Raw genomic sequence first — 25931 nt, forward strand, 5'->3', positions numbered from 1 at the left:
TCAACTGATTTATGCATAACACTATTTACAATTAAAGCGTTGTTTGAATGACTTATTGAGGAATCATCACCCAGGTCATACACCAGATTGGTAGGGTCAATATCGTTTACCTCCGGTGAGAGGTCTGCCATAAAAAATCATCCTTTCTAGTTACAGGTGCCTTCCTCTGCCTCTTTGAGGTTCTACAGTGATTAATTTCATCACTTCTATTTACCTGATCAAGTTGTTTAGTGTGTACAGAATAAGCTCTATCATCATTATTTACACTTACCATATCAGATAGAGATAACACTCCTTCATTGCAGGTAATTTTGTTCACCACCGAGGTATTATCTTTTCAGACAAGATTGATCGGGGCTTGAACGGCTTTACCCATTACTTTATTAATTTGATACTTTAAGAGTTTTACTACAAGATCCTTACCCAAAGAATTCCAGTGTAATCCATGCCTCGTGAAACATTCTCTCTTAACATTTGTTTCACACACAGCGACATGGTTGTATGGGGTAGCAATTTTCTTTAATTTCCTATTGAATTCCTCAATTTCAAGGTTTAAGCAAGATGAATGTGAAAGATCATACCTGTGTGGGATATCAAGAATTATAATATTTGTGCCATAATTTTTTTGTACAAACTTAGGGCTAATTCCTTACTGTTCTTATAAACATCATTAGCTCCAGCATTTAGGATCAAAACATCTTGAAGGTGTAAACTTCGTAGTTCATCACTCGATGAGCTCACAATTTTATCAGAACTAGCACCCAGTCTGATTACACCAGAGACTTTAAATTTTGAGCTAAGTACACTTCTAAGTTTACCAATACCTCCTTTAAAATGGCTGTCCCCCAGTATAAATACTTTGTGCTGAATTCTGCTGTTTGGGTTAATGATTCTTGTACTTGCAGACTTCTTTATGTTGCTGAACTTCTTAAGAGATCGTGGAGGCATGTTATTTTTAATTGCCATTGTAGCTATACTGTTTATTATAGTTGGGATTTTAAAAAACAATTTTCCTTCTGAATCCTGAGTCCTGTGTGGTTCAAAAAACGATTGTACCTGATCACACTTTGATTCATGTTGTGCACTATGATCACCTTCCTTAGTTCCAACCTCTTCTAAAATTGAAAATCGATTTGCTACCGTCAAGCGCATATTTGCATTAGAAGAAATGTCTTTTATGCAATTACATTTATCTTTATTAATTGAACCACTGCATCTTAAGCTTAAATTTGGAAGCTGCTCATCCTGCTGGTTATCTTGTTCCTTTCTTGAATATATCACATTATTGTCATTACACTTAACTTTTTCTTCTTCTGTAGTCTCACTTTGTCGTAGACTTTGATCTTGTATCAATTTATATCCCTCATTACGGAAGACACTTCCACTGTCTTTCTTACGTCAACCAACTGTGCCGTTCATAACCTCTAATTCAATACTATATATCTCTTCCTGTAGCAACTCAACTATTTTTTGAGTTGATCTGAGTTCAATTCGAGTCCTTTCCAATTCCAATTCTAGCTCTGCACAGCAAATACACGTTACTTCACTCAGTTCATCATTATTAGTAATTAATACTGTAGCGCGGTTAATACAGCTCTCCACACAATCCGCCATGTTGGCATTTTGTTAACAAACACATGTGTTTCATCTTCAGTCTCCCAAATATTCAATTTTTAATTATGGCAACAAATATGTATACAAAAGCAACAAACCAACTGACGATTCTTTGATCCACCACTGACTGCAGTTAATCTTCAAATCTGTGTAATATCTGAGGTTTTCACAGCAGCGACTATGATATGGGATGTGGCGCCATGTAGATACTGTGTGAACCAACGTTTCAGAGGAACTTAGGTTCACACAAAATCTACATGGGGCCACATTCCAGAATACAGCATTCTTCATACTCTTCAAATCTGTTATATCAAATAGCTAACCAGTGCAATGGTTGACCTTAGGCAACAAGAAGTTTCATCACAATGTTCACAAATTCCTCATACAGAGCCCTGGCCTAGCCAATAAAATCCAGTTCACATTATGTAAATTATTTCCTTTTAATATTACCTTCAATTCACACTCAAGTTTCCCAAGTGGTCTCTTCCTTTGATGTCTATTTCCTTAAATCACACTACATAACACATCCTTTATTATTTAACAATTCTATCATTATTTAGGGAAGATAAAAGCGTGAAGCTTCTCAGTATGTAATAAATACCTAACGGTCTATATTCTGCACACAATTGAAAGATATTTTAAAAGGATACAAATATGTAGTCATCCATGTACCGCTTCTTGAGGTTCTCCACAATTGCATCTTCAGATATTTTCGGCAGAAGAACCATGTCATCCACCCCTGAGAGTTTGACATTATGTGACTGCCAATGGTACACCTGCAGTAAGAGAGTTATAGTGTTTTTACACTGCATGACATCAAACTCATCAGATCAGTTAAAATTATTAACATCAAATTTGTTTTAAATAAATGGTGCCATATATTGGCTGACCATCTGTGAAAGCAATAATAGATCCAGAGTTCTACCTTCTGGGACAGAACAACAACTAGTCCACTGAAAGTCAACTAACATCTTGAAGGAACATGTCACCTTCATCTTTAGAGTCAAAGAATAAGCCAAACAGGAAACCAGCACGAAGCAGGTGGCAAGCAGAGCTCTCTCTTCTGAGTCTACCGATTTCACAGAACTTGCAAAATTGTCTTCGCACTTTATACTTCCATATTTTAAAGGTAAAACAAAGTATTATTAAGTAGTTGCTTTTTTATTTATGGTTTCGGCTTTCAGAACTAGACCACATCAAATTTTGAGGGTCTTACAACATTTTGGGAAACCCTGTAGTTGTCATCTTCAAGGTTACTGACTTTGGGAGGAGTTCTAACAGCTCTTATATAGCTCTTAAATTAGGCTGGGTGCTAGAGCTGAAGCCATGACTGGATGCAGAGAGGAGTGGGATGCTAACCAATACAAAGCCACCATGTGGTTAGTGAAAACAGGTACTGAATCACGTTTCCATAACCATGTGGTTAATGTAAAAAGGTGATCAAAAATTGTGTGGTGACTAGGTGGTCCCAAGAAGTGGTAGGGAAGAGCACTTCAAGAACCTTGTGTTTAGGACCCCTTCTCACTAACCACAGGAGCCAAGATAGCAAAGTCAGTATAGTGGATGACAGAGGGGTTGGAATTTGAGTCCCAGCAAGGAGAAAAATTTTCTCTTCTCTATGTTGTCCAGACCAGATGTGGTGCCCACCCAGCTTCCTATACAATGGGCACTGACAGCTCTTTCTCCGAGGGTAAAGCAGTCGAGGCATGAAGCTGACTACTCACCTCCAAGTAGTGCTGAGGTCAAGAAAATGTGGATCTATACATCCACTCCCCCATACACCTTCATGGCACAGTGCTTAATCATTTAAGCACAGGGACAACTTTACCTTCCACTACCCACATGGTTGCTCCCAACTTGCAACCGCCCTTGGCTACCACTTCTTGCAACCGCTATTTTAGGCTGCAACTTCTTATAACCGTTGGGCGCCACTTCTTGTAACCGCTCTTCGGCTGTCACTTCTCGTAACCGCTCTTTGGCTGTCACTTCTTGCAACCGATGCTTATCTATCTTTATGTTTATTTATTTATTTATTTGCCCGCTTCGGTAGAACACTTGACTCATTTATTTGCCCGTTTTGGTAGAACACTTGACCCTTTTATTTGCCCGCTTCGGTAGAACACTTGACTCTTCTCAGGGTTGTGTCATGGTTATAACTGGGGCAACGAGGAGACTACACATTTAAAGCTAGTCCACTGATACAAATCAAAGACACTATTTTCTGCTTAATCACAAATTGTTTATTTCAGAAGCAAACACTATATCTTTATTAGCAAGTACGGAGTAATGTGCCCTTTTATTATTATCAAAGATTAATCGAACCAAATAAAGATGGATAAATTTAGATATACTTGGAGAGTGCAGCTCAATACGTCTGCCTCTGGTGAATTCAAAATGCCAAGTCCTTCTGCCCACTCTATTCTGCGGGAGTGTCACCTCATCCACTGTATAGGATCTGAACCGACGGCCTTTCTCCCAGGCAAGAATAGTTTCCTAATGGCTGATTTTAACTGACAATTCATCATACCATCAGCACTTGACAATCACATTACTAACTTTGAGAATAAAGAGATCCAAAGATATTGAACCCGGAACCCTACATGTGAAAGCAGTTATTTCTTAGTTTAGGGTCTAATTACACCCTTCCGAAGACACCTTTATAACAGCTACCCTATTAGCAAAACAACATTTAGATGTTCGGCGAACTACAGACATGTCTTTTCATAATGGGCCATGTCCCTTTAGCGTCACCCAAGCTGCAGGTAACAAAACAAGGCAGTTGTTCCTGTCTAAATGCGAAAAGCAAGTCATAACTTCTTAATGGATGGGTCTCCCTAATAAATCAGTCACTCTATTGAAATGGCTAAAGAGGAACATAGCGTCCATTAAAGAGTATTAAAAGGTTTGGACTGTTACAAACTGGTTAGCATCATTTCCTCTGTTCATGAAATCACACTTGCAACTGTGACAAACTGCCTGATGCAATAGCTACATAAGAGCCACCAAAACCCCTCCCAAAGTCATTAACCCTGAAGATAGCAACTGCAAGGTTTGCTGAAACGTTGGAAAACCCTCAACATCTGACACATCCACACATACATACATTCATTTTTTTGTATCACTAGTGGGGTGGGACTAAGTCCCTTGTACTGCAGCCACTTCTGGCCTACTGTATCAGCCACAGATGATAGGCGACAGTGACTGGTGAGCAATTGGTTGAATGAAGATTGGCAGGGAAAACTGAAGTACTTGGAGAAAACCTGACCCAGTGTCACTTTGTCCACCACAAATCCCACTTGACCTGACCCGGGATCGAACCCGGGCTGCCACAGTGGGAAGCCAGAGACTAACCACTTGAGTTCTGGCACGGCCTCATAAAAAATACATATATACATAACCCAGTCCCAAAAGCTAAAGTCAAACAGAAGCTCCAGCCATGAAAATCTAAGGGCTATAACTGTTCCTTTGCTTAATGACCTGCATCAACTACATAGGTTATTCAGTGTCAGATGATAATATATTTATGAATGATGAATCATGCAATCTACAGCCTCTCACTCAATCCAGGGGCCTCTCAAATATGAAGCTGAGTATACTGCTACATTCAATGATAGAATGAAGTGAAGCAATACTGTTATTAAATTATAGAATAATTGTTTGACACCATTCAGTGTGGCTCAATTAGTAGGTACTTATTTCCTTTACATGTTTCGGTCAGCTGACCATCTTCAGAAGGCATAAAACCAACCAGTCACTCAGTTACTCAACAATTTTCCAAAAATTTATGGAACCTGGAGGTTCATTATTGCATTCACAAGAGCCATCCACTGGTCCCTATCCTGAGCCACATCAATCCAGTATACAACACCTCATCCTAGTTCTCCAAGATCCAGTTTAATATTATTCTCCCACCTACGTGTAGGTCTTCCTAATGGTCTCTCTGTCCTTCTGGCTTTCCCACCAAAAACGTACATGCATTCCTCTCTCCACCAGTGCTACATGCTCTGCCAATCTCTTCCTCTTTGGCTTAGCAGTCTATAACTGGTGAAGAGTACAACATAACCTTACCTTAGTAAATTATAAGGTTTTTCGGTTATAAAATAACAATTCCTTCAAAATGCAATTTTTACATCTCTGCAAGTTGAACGGCGAAAGCCTTACGTCAAGTTACAATAAATGACTTGACAGTATTTCACACTATAAATAAATGACTTGACAGTATATTCTATACCAAACTGTGCCTAATATTTCTACAATAGCACTCACCATTGTTTTACAGGTAATTTTGACACATAAATTTTAAAACGATTCAATACTTTTAATCACCATACCGCCATGTTAACTCCATTTCGTCCATTACTCATTGGCACAGATTAGTCACCTACGGCGATATACAACTCCATACTACTGACAGGAGACACGGTACAGTCTGTTTCACTGCCATCAATGGCCATCAATGGCTGTTTCTTAAACCGTTCCTTGTCCGGCGTCGGCAAGAGTTCCACTTTAAAGGCAATACACCGTGTGGTCGGCTGAAAGTCGACCGACGTGTCGAAGGAAATTGTTACCATCATCTTATTAACTGCAACTCCACAGTACCCCTGGATCCAGTAAAATTGATTTTTTTCTCTCGCGACTGCCATGAAATATCTTTGGGAATTCTATAAATCTCCATATGCCACTAGATGTCGACACCATACTCCATGGTTACTAGGTGATCGGTGATCGAAGGACGTTGTATATTTGTTCGGTTCAAATCGAAAGTAGGTTGCAAAGCACAAGACGATGAGCATAAACGTATAATGATAATTATTGTCATTTTCTGAGTATGTTGTGTGGTTAATTCTAGGCATTTCGTTTGGCTCTCCGAGTCAGGTTCGTAAGTAATGCTTCAAAATGCCAAACGTTTGGTATATAGCATATGTTTCAAAATACTGTTTCATCCTGACTTAACCTCAACGTTGAAGTAGAGAATGGGTTGCTGTGTATCATATGCCGAATCCGTTCTGTTCTTATGCTTTCAGCTATGTTTAGAGGTCTGTGGTTATTTAAAATTGATACTATTAACACTAATGACCACGGAACGTCATTAGAATGACTGAACAATTTAAATTATCAGCCATGATAATTCAGTGACTTATCGCGACAGCTGAGAGCAGCTACGTTTGGGATTTGAGCGCCTTGTCTAGCATGCTTTTGGGGGAGAGAATATGAATGCGCCAATAAATTAAACCTTTTTAAGGTCTAGATGGATGTCTGAAGACATTTCCCAATTTCAACTCCTGATTTAGGAGTGGGCCTGCTTCATTCTGAAAGGGTGCAAAAGTTAAACAGTTTCCTTAGAACCTTTGCAGACTGAAGGAACTGTATTGCTAATTGGAAAAATCTTGTAAGTTTGTAAGTTGAAGGTTAAAAACTACAGTACTCCATTTGTAATGTAATAGTATCTTGGCCCTCTGGATCAGCTCGGAAAGGGGCGGAAACTAAGATGCACTGGACCTTTCAACTGACATAAACTGTTGAACATACACCCAACATTGCAGGCAGTCAAACATATTTGTTCGTGAATTTGAAATGTATTTAATTGGATTATATGCTCTACAGCCAGAATTGGAACTTATCTGTCTGTCGGTGTCTTTCTCTCTGTCCCACCTTTGGTGTCTGATCTCATACTGGCATGAGCTATTACAGACATCAGTAATACTGCAAAAGGATGAAAATGTTACTACAAAACAACATAAGAGAAGGCTGCCAGGAGCTGCAATTTGATTACACCCCAAGTAAATTATATCAGAATCAACTTTCTTGTGTTGAATATTTCAGTTTGGATCCATGCAAGCAGATAATTTAATATAACATAGTTTTCTAGTGAAGGGATGTTTGCACTATACATTCCCCTTTGGCCTCTTAACTAGCATCAGTGTAACAGTCAAAACTCATTTAAGTAGTAATACAAAAATTCATCCCCAATCACAAGGAACACATCTACAAAATGAAGATGTGTCGTTTAAAAGTAAGAAAACATTCACTGTTTAGTTTGAGAACTAAGGAACTAAACAAACCATACATTGCTGGCCATTAACACACAGCTAACACTACCCTTGTCCTGCATGGAGCATTACAACTGACCCAGACTTATTTGGGCTATAACAAGTATGCCACTAATTACGTAAGATGTGGGTTTGATATACGGGTAGCCCAGGGTGGCAGAAGATTAAGATTCCTTTTGATGCATTGCTTCAAAGGGAGATGAAATGTAGAAATCATAGCAAAAGGCACATGTTTCGTCATTAATTCAGTAACTATTTTCAGATTTGTAAGACAATTCAGTTATGCTTCACTCATTCAGTTGTGGCTGTGTGTATGATGTACGAGTAAAGTTGCTTTAGTTAGCAATTTAGAGGCAGATCTGTTGGATAACTTTAAATTTGAACTTGAAGTAAAAGAAACTGTAAAATATGCATATGTGGAGCTGCAATAAACATATCCTTCTCCTATGAGATGTACACAGTATCTGTTTACTGCAGACTCTGCTCAACCCTCATGTGTTGGCTTATGAGAATGTCTCATGTCAGAACCTTCTTTGGCACAAAAACCACCAGGCTGTTGTGTCACAAGTGACGCCATGTTACTCCACTCAAGCATTTAGTGTAAGTTACTCAAAGTCATAAAGCCAAATAATTTAATCCTAAACAGTTTAAAATTAAAAATTTGCATAGTGGGGGTGGAGTCCAGTTGGGTCCACTCAGCATGGCGGCCACTGATTGGCCTAATGTACCTTCCCCAGCTGATTATGATGATGGAGAATTTGGTGGAATGAAGACTGGCAGAGGAAGCCAAAGAACTCAGAGAAATCCTACCTCAGCGCCACTTTGTCCACCACAAATTCCACTTGACCAGACCTGGGATTGAATCCGGGCCGCAATTGTGGGAAGCCAGCATGTAACCTCTTGAGCTATGGCGCAGCCAACTTCATACAGTTACAGCACTATTATATTTAAGCATCCTGTTACACTCACACAATATATATGAGACAAACTCCGTCTTAAGTGCAACAATTTAATTGTAGTTCTTTCTTCTTCCCTTCCTCCACACTACATGTTTCGGCCCTAAATGGCCATCATCAGGTGTGTATTCTTACGTAGCTGCTACACTGCCCGTAGTTTAAAATTTAAAATCACCAGTCTTTCCAATTGTATGTATGTATAAAATCTTTGTTAACCAACACACGTCAATTTGATTTCTAAAATTGGCAGTTTTTCAAAACTTCAATTCAAATTTTTAAAAATTTGGAAAAAGAAAAAGAACAGAAAATTTATAGACATTTTAATTTGAATTGAAGTTTTAAAAAAGTGCCAATTTTAGAAATCAAATTGATGCGTGTAGGTTAACAGAGATATAATACATACATACAATTGGAAAGACTGGTGATTTTAAATTTTAAACTACGGGCAGTGTAGCAGCTACATAAGAATACACACCTGATGATGGCCATTTAGGGCCGAAACATGTAGTGTGGAGGAAGGGAAGAAGAAAGAACTACAATTAAATTGTTGCACTTAAGACGGAGTTTGTCTCTTATATACAGTTACAGCACACTTACACGAAAACGTATGTACATAATTCTAAGTATTAAAGGACTGAACTTATAATTGTAAAGTAAAGGTATCCCTTTAACAGGCCATGGAGGCCTGAGATGGGTTGAGAGATGTTGAGGTTCCCAAATTTTCTAGACAGTCGGCTCATAGATGGCGGTAAGGTTGTCAGCCACCCTTTACCCCCCACAAATATTCCTGGTACTCATTTCTGTTAGAGGCTGAGTCGACCCCAGGGCCATAGTGTCGCTGGAAGGATTAGGTAAATTGAAAAAAATCCACCTCATCAGGATTCGACCCCATAACCTTCGGCTTGTAGCATAGTGCCTCAACCAACTATGCCACCATTCCCAGAAATAGCTTATCCTGTATTTGACACAAACTTCTCAATTTCATTTTGGTGTATATAGAAATAGAATGCTAGGAGACATGGCATGTTTATGTGTTTGGAAAATTTCCAGTTTGTGGGAATTACTAATTTGCAGTTTATTGTGCTCATATTCCCTTAACAGGTTTATGCCATGCCCAAAAAATTTGTGGGTGAGAACAGTAAATCAGCAGCTGCTCGTGCCCGTAAATCAGCTGCTAAAGAAATTGAAAGTACTCGGCGGCAGCAGCAACTTGAAGATGAATATTGGAGAGATGATGACAAGCATGCAGCCAGAAAACAGCAGAGGAAAGTATGTTTGCATTTAAAGGTGTAATGGCTACCAGTAGTACTTGGCTTTTGGGCACTGCTGTTTTCAGATTACAGTGGAACCTTGCTTAACGAGCACCTCTCATAACAAGTAATTCACATAACGAGCAAAACAAATTGTAAAAAAATGACTTGCTTAACGAGCAACGTTTCGCATAATGAGTGACGAGAGGGCAAGTTGCGGGTTGTGCACTTACTACATCCGTCTATGTTTAGTACTCGTTCCACTAGCATCTTGGTGTCGCTTGTGATCACACATTTTTCCAAACTTGTGTTCAGACATATTATTTGTGATTTTTTTGTGCAAAGTTTAATAACCCTTGCAAAAATTTCCTCGAAGAAAAAGCCGCAAAAAGACAACCATAAGAGAATAAAAATAACCGTAGAAGTGAAATGTAAAATCATTGAAAAGCTACAACAAGGTGTGAGCGTGGCTGATCTAGCACGCACATACAATTGGTCTACATCAACGATTTGCACAATTTGGAGTTGCATTGTGTTTCACATCAAGGAGTTGTGGAGGAGAGTTTGTCAGAGGAGGAGGAGGAGGAGGTAACAGCAAAGCAACAATCTTCTGGCGCAATAAGAGAAATGCTGAAAGCATGGGAAACTGTTGCATTGTACATTGAGAAGCATCACCCTAATAAGGCAGTGGCTATGCACGCTACAAATTTATTTAATGGTAATGCTGTGTCACATTTTCACCAAATTTTGAAGCATCGGCAAAAACAAATGTCTCTAGACAGCTTTCTAGTAAAAAGGAATTACATATGTATCATAAATAATAAACTAATTATTAAGATTTATTTTTTCTTTTCTGCAAATCAAATTCGCATTCCAGGTTAGTTCATTCCGCATGGAAGAAAAGATGATGATTCACGCTCCTTAACAATGTATATATAATTTTCTTTGAATAAACGTTATACATAAAATTTTTTGAGTGTTTTTTCGGCATGGAACACATTATCGTATTTTACATTAATTTATATGTGAAAAATTGTTTCACTTAACGAGTGTTTTGCATTACGAGTAAGATTCTGGAATGTTATGCTCGTTAAGCGAGGTTCCACTGTATAGATGTTCATTTCCCAACATATAGGTGTTCTTTATGCATATAATGGCATTTAAAGCCATTTGGGGATGTTTGATGTGTTCATGGCCTGTAATCATTATTGCTGTCAACTAAGACACTTCAATGAAATTTTGTATATTTTCATACACAAACTTAATAACACATAACCTGTCAGTTATTAATATTTTTAAGACTAAAGTTAAGACTAAGACTGTGTATTGCAAGCTGTTGTAATGAGTATCTTCAGCACCAAGTTTTACAGTGGTTACAGTTTTGGTGTCAGACTGATTTATAGCCCAAGTTTCTTATTTTATATAGAAAAACAGGCTTGTGATATTACTATGTGTATATCAAACCTATCCATAACTTCTGGACCAGTTGATGGGGTTTTGTGAAACATGGTACGTACATCATGCAGAATATCATCTCACTAGAGCCAGCCCCACCTTTGTAATATCTAAGTTCCTGTTGTCATTAGTATCAACAAGGCAGCCTTTTAAACATGCAAGATCTGAGGAGCACCAAACATCCACACTGGTTATGGTCAACAGTCGTAGTTGTGCTTATCTGACACACGTAGAAAAAACTGATGTTTCCAGCCTACATGCTTCTTGCCTTTACACAGTGGTCTGGATCAACCATGTTTTGCCTTGGAAAGAGAATTTGTTAGCATGTTGACAGGAAACATGTACCTGTTAACAACAGTTAAAGAAATAATTTTTTGTGAACAAAGGCTTCTGTCCACTCTTTCCACTCATGTAGAAGAAACAGATTACGGTAAACACATAATTAGGACAACGCCTCAGCTCAAGCCACTCACATGCCTTCTGTTTCCAGGTTGCAGATTTGGAAATGAAGTGCGATACTATTTTGCTGTCAAATTTTGGTCCTTTCATCTTCAGATCTTATTTTTGTCATCCAGAAAAGTGCACTTCCTTTACTATACATTTCGCTAAAAATTGTCTTTGAAAATCACTTATGCCCTCATGTTCTTAGCTCTAGTAGAATGTCTGGATGAAAACTGTAGCATATTTTCATTTAATCTCATGAATTTGAAGTATTTGCAGATAACTCACTGTGTGACATGTCACTGAATATTAAGTTGGCTGTTTTAGCAGCCTGTTTGCAAGATACTTCGTTTGAAGACAGAAGAGGAGTTTACATTGTAACAATTATCTGTTTCTTCCTAATAACACAATTTATTTATTAATAATATCAGGAAGTTTCTTTATATTTAATATATTTTTATTCTCGCATTTTCCAGTGATGTAACTATATTTATGGTGTAAGTACTGTCTTTTACACATTCCTTTAGGAAGAGCAAGCTAAGAAGAAACAAGAGGTACTTGAGAAAAAGGCTGAGTCAAAAGCATTGCTTGAGCAAGAACTGAAATCCATACAGACGTCTGGAAAACAGCCACTTGCTAAAATTACACAGGCTCAGATACAGGTAATATATACACTCAACTCTCGATTATCCAGGATAATGGTGGGGATGGAAATCACGATTAATCAAAAACCTGGTTAAAACAAATTTTATTAAAAGCAGTACTGTAATACTGTACCTTCATAATACTGTAGGCCTACCTGTATTTAAATTTATTCAACCTCATTTTTATGTCATCTCATGCCCTATTTAATACTTTTTTTTACATTACACTGAAGTATGAATTAGTTATTTCAATCACAGTGTTCCAACAACCTCCAACACTTTTTACGAATATTCACACTTAACACTTTAAAAAATTTAATATTGTCATTTGCTTTTTCGCAGCATTTTCCTTTTTACGGATATCCATATAAAGCCTACGTAATATTAGCTTGTCATTTAATAAACTGTTCTCTTCACTCTCAAGATAGCCTAGTAAGGATTCCAAATGATTAAGAGCAGCAACATGTGATATTTTCTTACTAGCAGCATTGTCCACCTCTTCCTCATTCTCACTTTCTTCCCGCTCTTCTGGCTGCACCCCCACTGAACTTACGATTTCATCACTGCTTAACATTTTGAAGCCCGGCTCACACGAGTTTCTGTTGAATACTTAACACAACACGCTTCCTTCTACACCCTGACATTTTGCTAACACACTTGAAGATCGATACAAAGAGACTAATTGGGGCGGTGTATCTGTCCTTGAAACTTTCCACAAATCCTTGCATTCTTTCACCCCTACCCTAGAACATTGTGTGAGCATAACGGAACCAAAAAATGCAGAGTTCAGTTCACACTAGTACGAAAACAGTGTTAGTGAAACAAAAGTGAATGAATATTAAACAACATATAAGCCTCAAAAAAGCCCCGGTTAAACCGCAAACCGGTTTATCCGCCCCCGGATAATCAAGAGTTGAGTGTACAGGGTGTCCCAGGAGGAATGTGCCAAACTTCGGGAGGGTGTTCCTTATGTTAAAGTATGCCGATATAACCCAAAACACCTATGTCCAAAGTTGAACGGTTACGGAGATAATGGCCAGAGAAGTGTCAAACTTTGACCGGGGTTACACACTTGTTGATTACAAAATAGATATTAAAACTGGCAGGAATATGTGGATTCTGTAACGTTAATAATGTACGTAACATCAAACTAACTTGTGAGTGACATGAAGCCATAAAATTGAAGTACAAAAAACTCGCATGCCATCTCAAAGTTGTCGTTAAGAGTTCCAAGCACTGTACATGACACATGAATGGTAAGCGATGACGTAACGTGCTGACTGCGCGTTCTGATAAAGCCAACTCCATAAGCACGGATAGGATGAATCACGGCAGTCAAGGACAAACAGAGATAATTCCTCTCAGCTGATAGGTATAATCCGTGGACCCGCTAGAAGACCACACTTTTCTCGGGCCATTATCTCCGTAACCGTTCAACTTTGGACATAGGTGTTTTGGGTTATATCGGCATACTTTAACATAAGGAACACCCTCCCGAAGTTTGGCACATTCCTCCTGGGACACCCTGTATAAAGAAGAGTTTCACTGTTGACCAAAAAGTAAAGTAAGCTTTATAATTATACTGGACAACTATTCTTATTATTTTTGTGTAAAGGCTACTGAACTGTCCCCAAAAATCCTCTTTCCAACATTTCCTTGGTCATTGTCTTATTCACTGCTCAATAGGTTTGTAACTGTTATCTTCAACAACCTTCTTAGCCCATTATGACTAGATGGTCTTCCCATCTATTGTTATCCTTGTATATCAGTATTTCTCTTTTTGTCCAGACATGTATGCATATCCAGTAAAAAAAGTAAAAAGTAAAGGTATCCCTGTAACAGGCTGTGGAGGCCCATAGGTTGTGAGATGTTGAGGTTCCCACATTTTCTAGACAATCGGCTCATAGATGGTGGCAAGGTTGTCAGCTATATGTGCCAGCTGCTCTTTACCCCCAAGAATATTCTAATTTCTGTTAGAGGCTGAGTCGACCCCAGGGTCATAGTACGCCTGGAAGGATTAGGTCAATTGAAAGAAATCCAATGACCTCATCAGGACTTGAACCTACAACCTTCCGGCTTGTAGCATAGTGTATCAACCAACTACACTACCGCATGCCCTGCATATCCAGTAAAGGATCTTAAAAATGTTTTCATTTCCATTTCTGTGTATTCTCCTTTTGTCTTGGTCACTTAAAGTCCCTGTTTCACATGTTACCACAGGTTTAACTGATATTTTGTACAGTTTCAGATATGAATTATTTCATCAGACTGTAAATGTTTGCCTTTGTAGGTTTGTTCACACAGTGGAGAGCACCTGTCGAGTTTGCTCAGTTCATCTGTTTAACTGTGCACATGAAACAACTCTGAACTGCCAGATGGATTTCCATGAAATATGATAGTGGAGAATTTTGCAAAAATTTTTTGATTCAGCTAATTTTTAATTTAGATCAGACATTTTAATGGTCAGTCTATGTGAATACCTATGTTCAATTCTGCACATATCATTCTAAATATTTATCAGAGAAAAAATATTTCAAATAGAAGTTGTATAGAAAAATGAAGAATATTTTATGTCTTAAGTCTTTTTGAGGTAATTAAACAAAATTGATGTTACAGGTACACTTCTGAACTTGCATATTCATGTTAAACATGGTAAATGAACAGAATCACAATAAGAAAAAGTCTTTAATGAGTTTTGAGTGTGGTAATATCATGTTTGTTTTATTCATAATGTAGTGCTTCATTAATGTGACCTTGAGGCACATAGTAAATAATTTGGAAGCCAGGATACCTCGGTCAGTATAATGACCAGACTGTATCACTTACCCCCATCTAATGCTGAGGTTAAGAATGGTGAAGCTGTTCTTCCACTCCTCATGTCTCTTCATGACAGAGTGCTTATTTAATTGAGTACGTGGATAACTTTACCATTACCTTATATAAGTTTAATTTTCATTTAGTGCAATAACAATAAACACTGAAGCCTTAATATTAATAGTTATGCATTTGGTATATAGTTTTGACTTTTCACCATTTGGGATAGAGGTCATCTAACAATACTCGCATGTGAATTGAATAGTTGTTTATTCTACGGGAAGAGTTCATTGTACAATAATGTTCCTTCTGTCACATGAGCCTGTTCAGTGCATGCCATATAATGTAGAATGCTATTTTTCATGTTTAGCAGTGGGTTGGACATGGTCCTATTGTAATGGATGTTTTTGGACAGAGATAATTTTCACCCAAGCCTCCACACACAACATTTGGCCACATGAAGCAACAGATGGTAAACAGTATTTTAAATGCTAAATACTTATGGGTTTTCAGGCAGAGACAGAAAAACGAAAACTGGCTACTACAAAGGTGAAGGAGCCTGTGACTCACATTGAGAAACCACTGGAGGAGAATGTTAACAGGCTTCAAGTAGTAGGGGAAGAGGCACGATCTATAGAAGAAGCAATAGCAGTGCTAAGGTACTGGCTGACTAATTTCAGTAGTCCCATTTTAAAATTTGTTTGCTTGGATATATGTTTATTTATTTTACTTCACAATATTGTGATATGAAAGCTGAAAGGTGGAACAGTTTAATGAGATGAGGTGGCCATTACTATGTAATGGCATGATGAACATGTGTCTGTGGGAACGAATACACACGCCATAACAGAGGGCCCATAGAAGCAATGTTTTATATTTGGCCCATGCTGAGGCTATATAGCAAGGACCAATGGATTCAACAGTCACAAGACAGTAAAATATGGTCATGAGTCGAACAGGGCTCAGAATTGAGAATGACTGTGTTGGTGAGGGCCAGCAGCTGTTTATCCAACCAACAGTCAGAGGTCTGAGGTCAGAGTCTGCAGTTAGTCCGTCTTGAGTTCCATTGTTAGACGCCGCTACCAAGTAACGAGTAGTAGGACATAGGAGACGTAGTATTTGCGATGGTGATTTGTTAAGAGTATGTAGATTAGTGAAGACGTTTAATTATTTCTAGTTACAATTTATAAGCTTTCAATAAATCCAGCTATCATTTCAAACCTCATGTCTAGTCGCTAACAATGACAGTAATATAAGTACAGAGTTTTTTATTAGGTTTTCATTTATACCTGCTATCATTCTATTTGTCATTCATTTAGTAGAATGTTGTATTTTAGCGTCCTGTTGCACTGATTTTCATCCATGTCTTGTAGTCTTGTAGTGCACTCAATTTCACCTGTTACTTCATGACATGTTTCGGCAACATAGTGCCATCATCAGATGCCCTAATTACGCTAATCTATTTCATTGCTTGCCTTTATATGTCTTTATAAAAGTATTTAAAAAGTGCATATTTGTCAACTGTAATAAATTTACACACACTAAAACTTGTTAAGATTATTCATCTTATGTGTCTTAATTAAAACTTGCATGTGGTTCTTCCACTATGGGGGTCGTTTTTCATATATTATGTGTAAATCATGTCTTGTGATGTGTGTTCCCTTCTTAGCTGGCCTTGAATATGTACAAGCAAAATTAGATTCCATACACTGAAGGTTAAACTGTTGCCAAGGGACAAAATAGTGTTGCACATAGATCGCTTCTACACCACATAATAGGATATGGTCACCTACCTACCAGATCAGAAATGAAAGGCTGTATAAGTTACATGGTAAACCCATTATATTCACCACTCATATAACCCTGAGGTAATTATCATAGCTCTGTTTTGTGATTATGTCAGTGCCATGACTGGAAAAAGTTTTGTGTTTTCCGTACCACATAGTATAGACAAAGGTACTGAATATTATATATAATCAATACCAATCAATATAAATATCTGAGGCAATAAACACCTTTAAAGAAATCTTTTTCAGTGTGCTTACTGCATGTTAGCTATCTGACTTGTGTGAAATGTTCTTATTCCTTAAGTCTCTCTCTTTTCTCTGAATTGCCATCTCAGCTATACTTTGTAGCAATAATGATGAAATCCATCTACTTCTAAGGTGGTAGGAGCCATTGTATACTATTCCATTCACTCAGAATAATAAAGTGAGGTTATAGCCATAAAAGTACATCTTAGCATAGCTTTGACTTTAAAACAAGCAGGAAAATACTTTACACCTAGATAATCATTTGCATCTCCTCCAGCCCCTACCATTCTGAATCACATAATGGACCTAACTATGGCTTAAGCACAAAAGATCACTGTAAGTCGCGGTACAAGGGCCGAGGAGGCCTACCCCTCATGCATTCATAACTCTGGCTTTTCCTTATGTTACAGCTTTAAGGAGGCAGAAATTGATCGGCATCCAGAGAAAAGGTTGAAGGCCGCATTTACAGCATTTGAAGAAGCAAATTTGCCTCGAATCAAGTCAGAAAACCCAACCTTAAGAATATCTCAACTGAAGCAGATTCTGCGTAAAGAGTGGATGCGATCTCCAGAAAACCCATTAAACCAACAAATGGCTTCTTAAACCTAGCAGTTCTTGAAAATAAATACACTGTGACAGTTTCTTAGTATAAAAATTGCAGGAGTGTAAAAGAACAGTTTAATTTAAAGGATTGAAGAGAATATATAGTCAGTTTCTGTGACTCAGAAGTTTCTGATTAGCCAGTGTTTGAAAAGAGCACAAGTAATTATTCTCCTCAGTGTGCTGCAGTGCTTGTGACGTATACCTCCACTGCAAATGCGAACTGTATGTTTGTTTCTTTGGTACCCCATGCCAATTTCAAGAATTTAAGTTAAAGATAATTATGATACTTTTTATATAACACTGCAGTGAGGTGGATTTTTTCAATTTACCTAATTCCTCCAGCCTCACTATGGCCCTGGGGTTGACTCAGCCTCTAACTGAAATGAGTACCAGGAATATTTTGGAATATTCTTGAGAGTAAAAGGCGCCTGGCGTGTAAGACTGACAACCTTACCACCATCTATGAGTCAGTTGTCTAGAAAATGTAGGAACCTCAACATCTCACAACCCTGTGAGCCTCCATGGCCTGTTACAGGGATGCCTTTACTTTCATTTTTTTACTTTTATATAACACAAAATATTTCATGTACCCACTTAAGATTTTCACCAAATTACCAATGAAACAAAATTTGCATGATATAGTTTTACCATTGTCCATAATGCCCATGTGTGGGCAGATGTGAAGTCCCTGCAGTTAAGGCATCAATGTCGATTTTTAGCCTCTTATCCTAAAGTAGGCTTATATGCTCTTGTCTGTCTGTGTATCCCCCCTGTTAACTGAACCAATCTTTATGCAACTTGGTGTGCATGTCATGACACCTATCATAAAGTAAAAGTAAAGCTATCCCTGTAACAGGCCGTGAAGGCACATAGGGTTGTGAGACGTTGAGGGTCCCACATTGTCTAGACAATCGGCTCAAAGGTGGCGGTAAGGTTGTCAGCCTTACGCGCCGGCCATGCTTCACTCCCCAGGAAAATTATTTATTTAATTCCTGGTACTCATTTCTGTTAGAGGTTGAGTGAACCCCAGGGCCATAGTGCGGCCAGAAGGATTAGGTCAACTGAAAAAATCCAATGACCTCATCAGTATTTGAACCCGCGACCTTCCAACTTGTAGCATAGTGCCTTAACCACATGTCACCTATCATAACAGCATATTTAATAGCCTCTTCCCATCACTCTGTGCATGCATACCCCTATCATTGCTAAGCAGTGGCTCAGTAAAAATGTTACCATGGCAAGGAGTACACGCATGGCAATAGAAGAATTGTTGGATGCATTGTTTTCCGTGTGGTGTGTGTCATGTGAGAGGAAAATAGGCAATTAGTTCTTCCCAGAACTTCTTGTTTATTAATGTGTGGGCAGGTATCATGTGGGACTGGCTCAATAGCACCATGTTTCGCCATGTAAACTTATACAAGCAGCATACCATCATATTTTGTAAATGTTCTACCAGAGCTCATGGAAGATGTGCCTCTGTGAATACAATATCACATGTGGTTCATGCACATTTCCTTATTCATGTCAAACTGCACCTAAATCAAGCCTTAGATGAAAAGTCCATAGGTGAACATGGGTCCATTCCATTTTCCTTACAGTCACTGGACCTTAACCTTTAAACGCCGGAGTTTTGAAATGGTAGTAAGCTTGAGCTGGCCGGAGTTTATTTAAACGCCCGCTGCTGGTGCGCGTTTAAATGTCCGTTCCTGTTAGAGCACTTAAACAATTTTAAGCATTGTATTTTTTTAAATGCTGTATCTAACATAATTTTTATGATAAATGAATGGAATTAACTTTGTTTGTATCAGCAAAGAACATAGTATCGTATTTCATAACGTAAGATTTGAAAATGTTTGTAAAAAGAATTATACTTTTTTTTTCTTCAATTTTTTCTTTTAATTTTGATACGTACTGCAAAAATATTTTTCCAGTTCTTCACAGAGCTGTTCTGCATTACAACTTAATTTCTGTTGGTAACACTTGACAAATTTTAGCAGACCCTCGTATCATAAAACTGATGGAAGCAATAAAATCATTTGGTTCTCTGCTGGGGAAACTTACATCTTGTTACACCCTTCAGATTTTTGAAACTTTTGACTAAAAGACAGAAGAATGAAAGAAAAGCTATTCAAGAAAAAGAGCTAGAGGGGTCCCTTCTTCAGTGCTAAGACCTTCCGTTACAGATGCAAGAGATTATTGCCCTATCTATGGTCGTTAACAGACAGTTGTATTGTGGCTTAGATACAGAGTTTGATCTGTTTTCTGGGCATTCATAGTGACATTGAATACTGTAGTTTCATTTCAACCTATATATACGTCAAGCAGATAACAACAATAAAAGTATGTATATCGAATTTTACTATATGTTTTTAATACATTAATCTGCAGAATCTGCAATAAAAGTACTGGCTCCTGGATGAGTTTGGGCATAACTCATATGTATATTCTTTTTTGCTGTTCACTTAAGTATCATTTTAATTCCTCTATTAGGGGTTTCCTCAAGTCTGTCTGGTAATTACTACATATAAAAATAAATATTTAGGACTATGTGTGCGATTCTACTAGCGGCGTGTACGCGCGCTTCGACTAGCGGAGTTTAAATGTTCAACTGGCCAAAACAGGGTACTTTGGCCACGAGGACTATACTCATTACTGGCAAAAACGGCACTCTGGACGTTAAAGGTTAAATTTGATCAACAACACGTCTACAGCTACAGTATTCTTCGATATTGAGAAAGCCTTTGATACAACATGACACCTTGGCTTGCTATGTAAATTGGCGGGATTAAAAGTTTTGATCAGCCTAATCAAGCTTATTAGCTCTCTTCTTTCTCAGAGGAGATTCAGAATTTTGAAGATGAAATGTCTGCGTCAAGGGATATACAAGCAGGGGTGCCACAAGGTTCCACCCTGTCCCCCACATTGTACAGCATATTTATAAATGATACACCTCGAACACCTGGTGTCTCTCTAAGTCTCTTTGCTGGTGACACCAGAATATATATGACTGACTGCAGGGAGTGTTATGGTCTCAGAAAGATGCAGCAAGGTTTCAGTGCTACTGAGACAAGGTGTCAGCTCTGGAACATAGAAACCAATGATCATAAGACACAGGCCGTCTACTTTTCTCATGTACTTACATTCCCTGAGGCTTATCTTTCATCAAATGGACAGAACACCCCCCCTTCGCCAATCGTGTGAAATATTTCCATGTAATCTATGATAAGAGGTTTACAGGAAGACTGCACATAGAAATGATTGAAGCCAAGGCCTTCCGAACATTTAATAGAATCGACTTCCTATTCAAAAGCGAGTGTTTAATCACCAGCATTAAACTAAACCTCCATAAGGTACTGATCGGATGAATAAAGACTTCAGCTTACCCCGGCTGGGAATTAGCGGCTCACACCAACCTCTTGAATTAACAGCTCCTACAAAACAAGGTTTCCCATGCTATTGGAAATTTTCCAAGCTGCACACCATTCTGTGATTTGCACACAGTTTTCAATCTTATGTGTGCGCTATATTATTGTATAACAAAATTGTTCAGGTAACATGACGAAGTCATACAAAATCGTGAGAATGAACATGGTCACAGCATAGGACATGGAGAAACCAGACAGAAAATATAAGAGGCTTAACTTGGCGGTGGTCAAGCTTATGACCGTTGATGTAGGATAGGCATGTGCTGTTTTGCAAAGCCTGGACTCACAGAGGACTTGTGTGTAATGCAAAAGGAAGAATTTTCAATGACATGCTACATGTGCGATATGCACACGTGACGAAAGGCCAAGCATGTTCATAAGAGACATGCCCATCCTCTCAGGAAAAAGGATGTTATATGAGGACTATAACTGCAAAGGTTCAATATCTCTGGTTGTGAGTCTCAAGGGGTTTGGTGACAAAACGAACTGACTGGCTGTAAACCGCCAGTCATGAAGTAACTTTGACTTTGATAGCAGTATAGTCCTCAGAGTTAGGCTGCACGTCTCCCCAAGTCGTGAAACAGTCTTGCGGGACTCAAACGAAGAATTTTTGTTTTGGCAATTTCCAAGAGCAATTTGCACAACTGCATGATAATCTAGACTTCAAAACACTGAAACCATAATTCTTAAAAGAGATTGTCATAGTATAGTGACTAGATACTGTGTTTGGATTAATAACTGAATTTATTAAATGCTTATAACTCCTAAGTACAAATAACTATTACATCGTCACTGATTTACACTACAGAACAGTAAAACTACGGCACACAAAGTCTCCTGTTTTTCATTCTTTCATTACTAGTCATGTCACTAGTCGTTTCTTGGTAGTGGCTACTATTGAACTGACAACTCTTGGAACTATTGCACATGATTTCCTTATGCCAGCTGAAGTTTTACACAAAAAACATGGGATGGTCTGAAACAATTTCTTTCAAGACAGCACATATATGTTGCTGACTTTGTAGATTAGACAGCTTAATGTTCTCTCCCTCCAGGTACACACGAGCCCTCTTAGCAGCAAGATGTGCATAATATGTAGGTGCTGGATAGGACACACTGCGTGTACAACGTGAGAACATATGACATAAGTAGTATGCAATCTTTTCAATTTCATTTTCTGTCATACTGTCATCATCATTCCACAATAGATGATACTTGGTAGGTCTGCTAACACCCTGGATGCTGGAATGGCTAACCAGATAAAAGTCCACTTCAGTCGGGTGAGTAATTTCACGATCAACCACTGTACCGGGTGGAACGTTCTTATATCTCCCATCTGCATCCTCACTTCTTGGAAAGAATCGGGTGTGGTGACGTTTCTGCACCACCAGGAATGTCACTTTAGGTTCATATTCTTGGCCCATAGAAAAACAAGCACGTCGAATTGCATTCACCTCGCTGTTTAAAACCTGTGCAAACTGTCCGTCACCTACACCATCTCGAAAAAATATTATCCTCTCCGGTTTGCAAGCAGACGTGTGTCTATAAAAGAACAGAAGCTGCTGTCTCATGATATTTTCCAGGTCTTCAATGATCTCTACCTTCGGAGGTTGTAACCTAATCTGGATGTTGTACTTGAAAACCTTTTGATCATGACTGGCAGTTACAGCAGCAACTGAAGGGATGCTAATCTGATCCGGCGATGGATGGGTCACATCGGCTCCTACTATCATAACTGGGCGAAACAAACATGGTGGCCTTGATACTGAAGCAAACGTGTGGTTGATACCATTCAGCTTTGAGTTGATTTTCAATAGAATGTTGGAGCATACAGCAGGATTCAAACGTGACATTGTTCTTCCCTTCACACATTGAGTCAATACTCCAACATTCAGCTCTGCTACTTTCTTCACTTTAGCATAGCAGTCTCCTCTATCAGGAACAACCACCACCACCAGCTGAACTTCTCTCTTTACTGTTTTAAAGAATTCCATTAGTTGATGTGTATTTTTTGTTGGAGGCTGCATACTCTTTGGGGGAGGAGGAGGAACAATGTCCATTCCCAACGTTCGTCCCATGTTCTGCATTTCAACTGCAAACCGCCTCATCTCATCTTCTGTTGTATATTTGTTTAAGTTCAGAATAATCCAGTGAGAAAGCTTGTTGCTGCTCAAAAATGTTAATGGCCTCCAAACACCCTTCATAGGCTTTACAACATTTTTTTTGTCCACTTCAATATTATATTGTAACTGTGGTGCCTCTAGTACACGAGCCTCTACTTTTTCAAATCGGTCACTGACTGAGAGGCCAAACTCTTTCATACAAGGGTCGTCGTTGAATCTCACTGACCGCAGCGCTTCCTGAATCTTTTGCTTCCTGATATCGGTAGATGTTGTAGTGTTCTTTATCATGTTTGATATTTGTGTCTCATTCAATTTTCTGATCGTTACTTGACCCCTTGTCACCGTGCACAACTCTGCTGGAACATAGATTGGTTTGAGCCTATTCACGGAGCCAACATGAAGACATGGGAGATGTGGATATGAAAGAATTATCTTCTTCGCATGGGCAAAGTATTCTGCAACAGATATCCATGTGTGATCATCCAATTCAAAGAACTGTTCAACTGGACTTTTTGTAATATTGTTCACTCTATATGTCCTCTTGCTGGTTGGCACATCTGGAAGCATATAATCAATCTTCAGGCCACGAATATAGTTCAAGAAATCTTCCTTTTGATGGATTGTTAGTTCTTTCTGAAGGTCTTCATGCCTGAGCTTACATACCTCCAAAATAAGGTCTACAACATTTCTTGCTGAGGGGAAGCCTTTGTGAGCGACATCAAAATTAACAAAGGGTTTCCATCCCAGGATGGCACTTTGAAAGAATCCATGCCACATTTCGACGCCATCACCTAGTTCCACTACTCGACCCTTTGGAGGACTAAAGAAAGAGCGTCCTGCCTGCACAAACCTGAAGGCTGACACATTGCGCAGTATAATATCAACAGCTTGAATGGCTTTTTGAGGAGGAAGAAGAGAAGCCCCACTAGCCGTGTACTGTACCAGAGACTGCAAATCAGCCTGAGATGCATACTTGATGGTAATCTTAAACTTTCTTTCTTTACCAGATTCATTATCACACAAAGCAATATGATCACACATCTCTCTACCAAATGGCAGCTCTCCAGAGCTATACAAATTTTTCTTCCCGTCAAATGCTGGAAACCGTTTTGGATAATGTTTGAGCCTAAATTCTTCCATGGCAGCCCTCAACATTCTCTGTGGAAATGAAGGCTCTAGTGTTACATCATAATGTATGATAATGTTGTTTCGTACTCTTGACAAATCCAGTGCAAAATGATTAGTTTCAACAATTATTGATTTCCCCATGGTTCCACACTTATTCCAATCCTTTCTCACTGGTAATTGCAATGTCTGAATTAACTGCTTTGTTGTTTCAGCACCTGATGTATCACCTACAGTTCGCTGAGCAGCTCCTGCTGACAGTGCTCCTTGTAAAGTACTTCCATGTTCTAGTCCTTGGCTGTGTTTCATTTGCTCTCTGTGTGGTCCTGTGTGGCCATTGCAAAAACCAGAAGTACCAACAACTGCCCCCACCTGAGTTAGTAGTACTTGTTCCTGATGAAGCACCATCTTCTGCTGCAGTGGTTGAGATGGTCTAGCACATCCTTCAATACTTAAAAGCGTTTCCTGTTGTTGTTGTTGTTGTTGTTGTTGTTGTTGTTGTTGTTGTTGTTGTTCTTTAAGTTGTGATGGTTCGATTTGTGTAGTTTTACTTCCTTTCCGTACAGTGCCAGTTTTCTTTGACCCATCACATTGGTCTCCATTTTGCTGCCTCCAAGATGTCTTTTGTACTTTCTTCCTCATTTTGTTGAATCAAATTTTTGTAACGTGTTTTGCTACCGAAGACGACGTTCGGATTGTTAATAAGTCTATTTCACAACCTACAAGTCTTGGCTACAATTAATTATAACACGGTTATGGGTTTACACACTTTACAACCCTACACACAAATCTCTTCACACTTATCACGATTCACTCGTTATAACTGAACTCGGCAGCTGCTATATTTCAACTGACTCCTTAGGCAGTGTAGTTCTCTTATAAACTCTCAGCCAGAGAACGGGAAAACGTCTCGCTTCCTTGTTGCCTAGTTACCGTGTTTACAGGTGTTCCTGGGAACGCTATCGAGAGTTGTTAATTGCTGCATAGCAACCACGGCATCCCCCGCTAGGTCACTGTTTATCACCTGCCACGTCACAGTGGGAAGAGCTGCCACGCGGCAGCACTGTTACGCTACCGCTGGCGGGGGGGGGTTCTCCATAGCGCAAATATGTCACATTATATACACACTGTATATGTCACTAGGATTACAGCACAAAGAGTTTTCTGTAGCTACAATTAATTATACCGCTATCACTGATCTACACGCTTTAATCCCGGTGAAAGATCTCCGGGTATTGTATTGGAGGCTGGGTAGGCCCCAGAGTCCATCTGGGCGCTCTAGTCTGCATCAACTGCATATGAATCTGACGACCCCATAACCGGTCAGAAGGCTATGAATAAGTGAGACACTAAAAATGCATGAATTATCTGTTAAACTGACAAAGTAAATGAACACTG

General features: G+C 38.8%; 3 protein-coding genes across 4 annotated transcripts in view; 1 reads left to right on the forward strand and 2 right to left on the reverse strand.

Annotated features, from left to right (window-relative positions):
- The window catches only part of LOC111871166 (unconventional myosin-Ie), a 154874-nt gene extending 148766 nt beyond the window's left edge, over positions 1 to 6108 (reverse strand). Inside the window, exons 1-2 of one of the 2 annotated variants that reach the window (XM_033754129.1) lie at positions 5946 to 6108; positions 2265 to 2390 (exon numbers count right to left, since the gene is read on the reverse strand). In XM_033754129.1, the coding sequence (XP_033610020.1) occupies positions 2265 to 2390; positions 5946 to 5978 (159 nt within the window). In that variant the 5' untranslated portion in view covers positions 5979 to 6108. Of the gene's footprint in view, positions 1 to 2264; positions 2391 to 5880 lie in introns of both variants that reach the window. The other variant, XM_023864054.2, reaches the window with a different exon arrangement.
- Positions 6109 to 6341: 233 nt separating this feature from the next.
- On the forward strand, positions 6342 to 18169 carry LOC111871165 (coiled-coil domain-containing protein 124). The gene is made up of 5 exons (XM_023864052.2): positions 6342 to 6489; positions 9722 to 9889; positions 12294 to 12428; positions 15738 to 15883; positions 17668 to 18169. The coding sequence occupies exons 2-5, from the start codon at positions 9731 to 9733 to the stop codon at positions 17858 to 17860; spliced, it is 633 nt and encodes a 210-aa protein (XP_023719820.1). The 5' UTR covers positions 6342 to 6489; positions 9722 to 9730; the 3' UTR covers positions 17861 to 18169.
- Positions 18170 to 22119: 3950 nt separating this feature from the next.
- On the reverse strand, positions 22120 to 24841 carry LOC111871164 (protein argonaute-2-like). Its single transcript, XM_033754130.1, has one exon. The coding sequence runs from the start codon at positions 24675 to 24677 to the stop codon at positions 22239 to 22241; it is 2439 nt and encodes an 812-aa protein (XP_033610021.1). The 5' UTR covers positions 24678 to 24841; the 3' UTR covers positions 22120 to 22238.
- Between the last annotated feature and the right edge of the window lie 1090 nt (positions 24842 to 25931).

The sequence above is a fragment of the Cryptotermes secundus genome, unplaced genomic scaffold (assembly GCF_002891405.2).
Source record: "Cryptotermes secundus unplaced genomic scaffold, Csec_1.0 scaffold316, whole genome shotgun sequence".
Taxonomy (NCBI): domain Eukaryota; kingdom Metazoa; phylum Arthropoda; class Insecta; order Blattodea; family Kalotermitidae; genus Cryptotermes; species Cryptotermes secundus.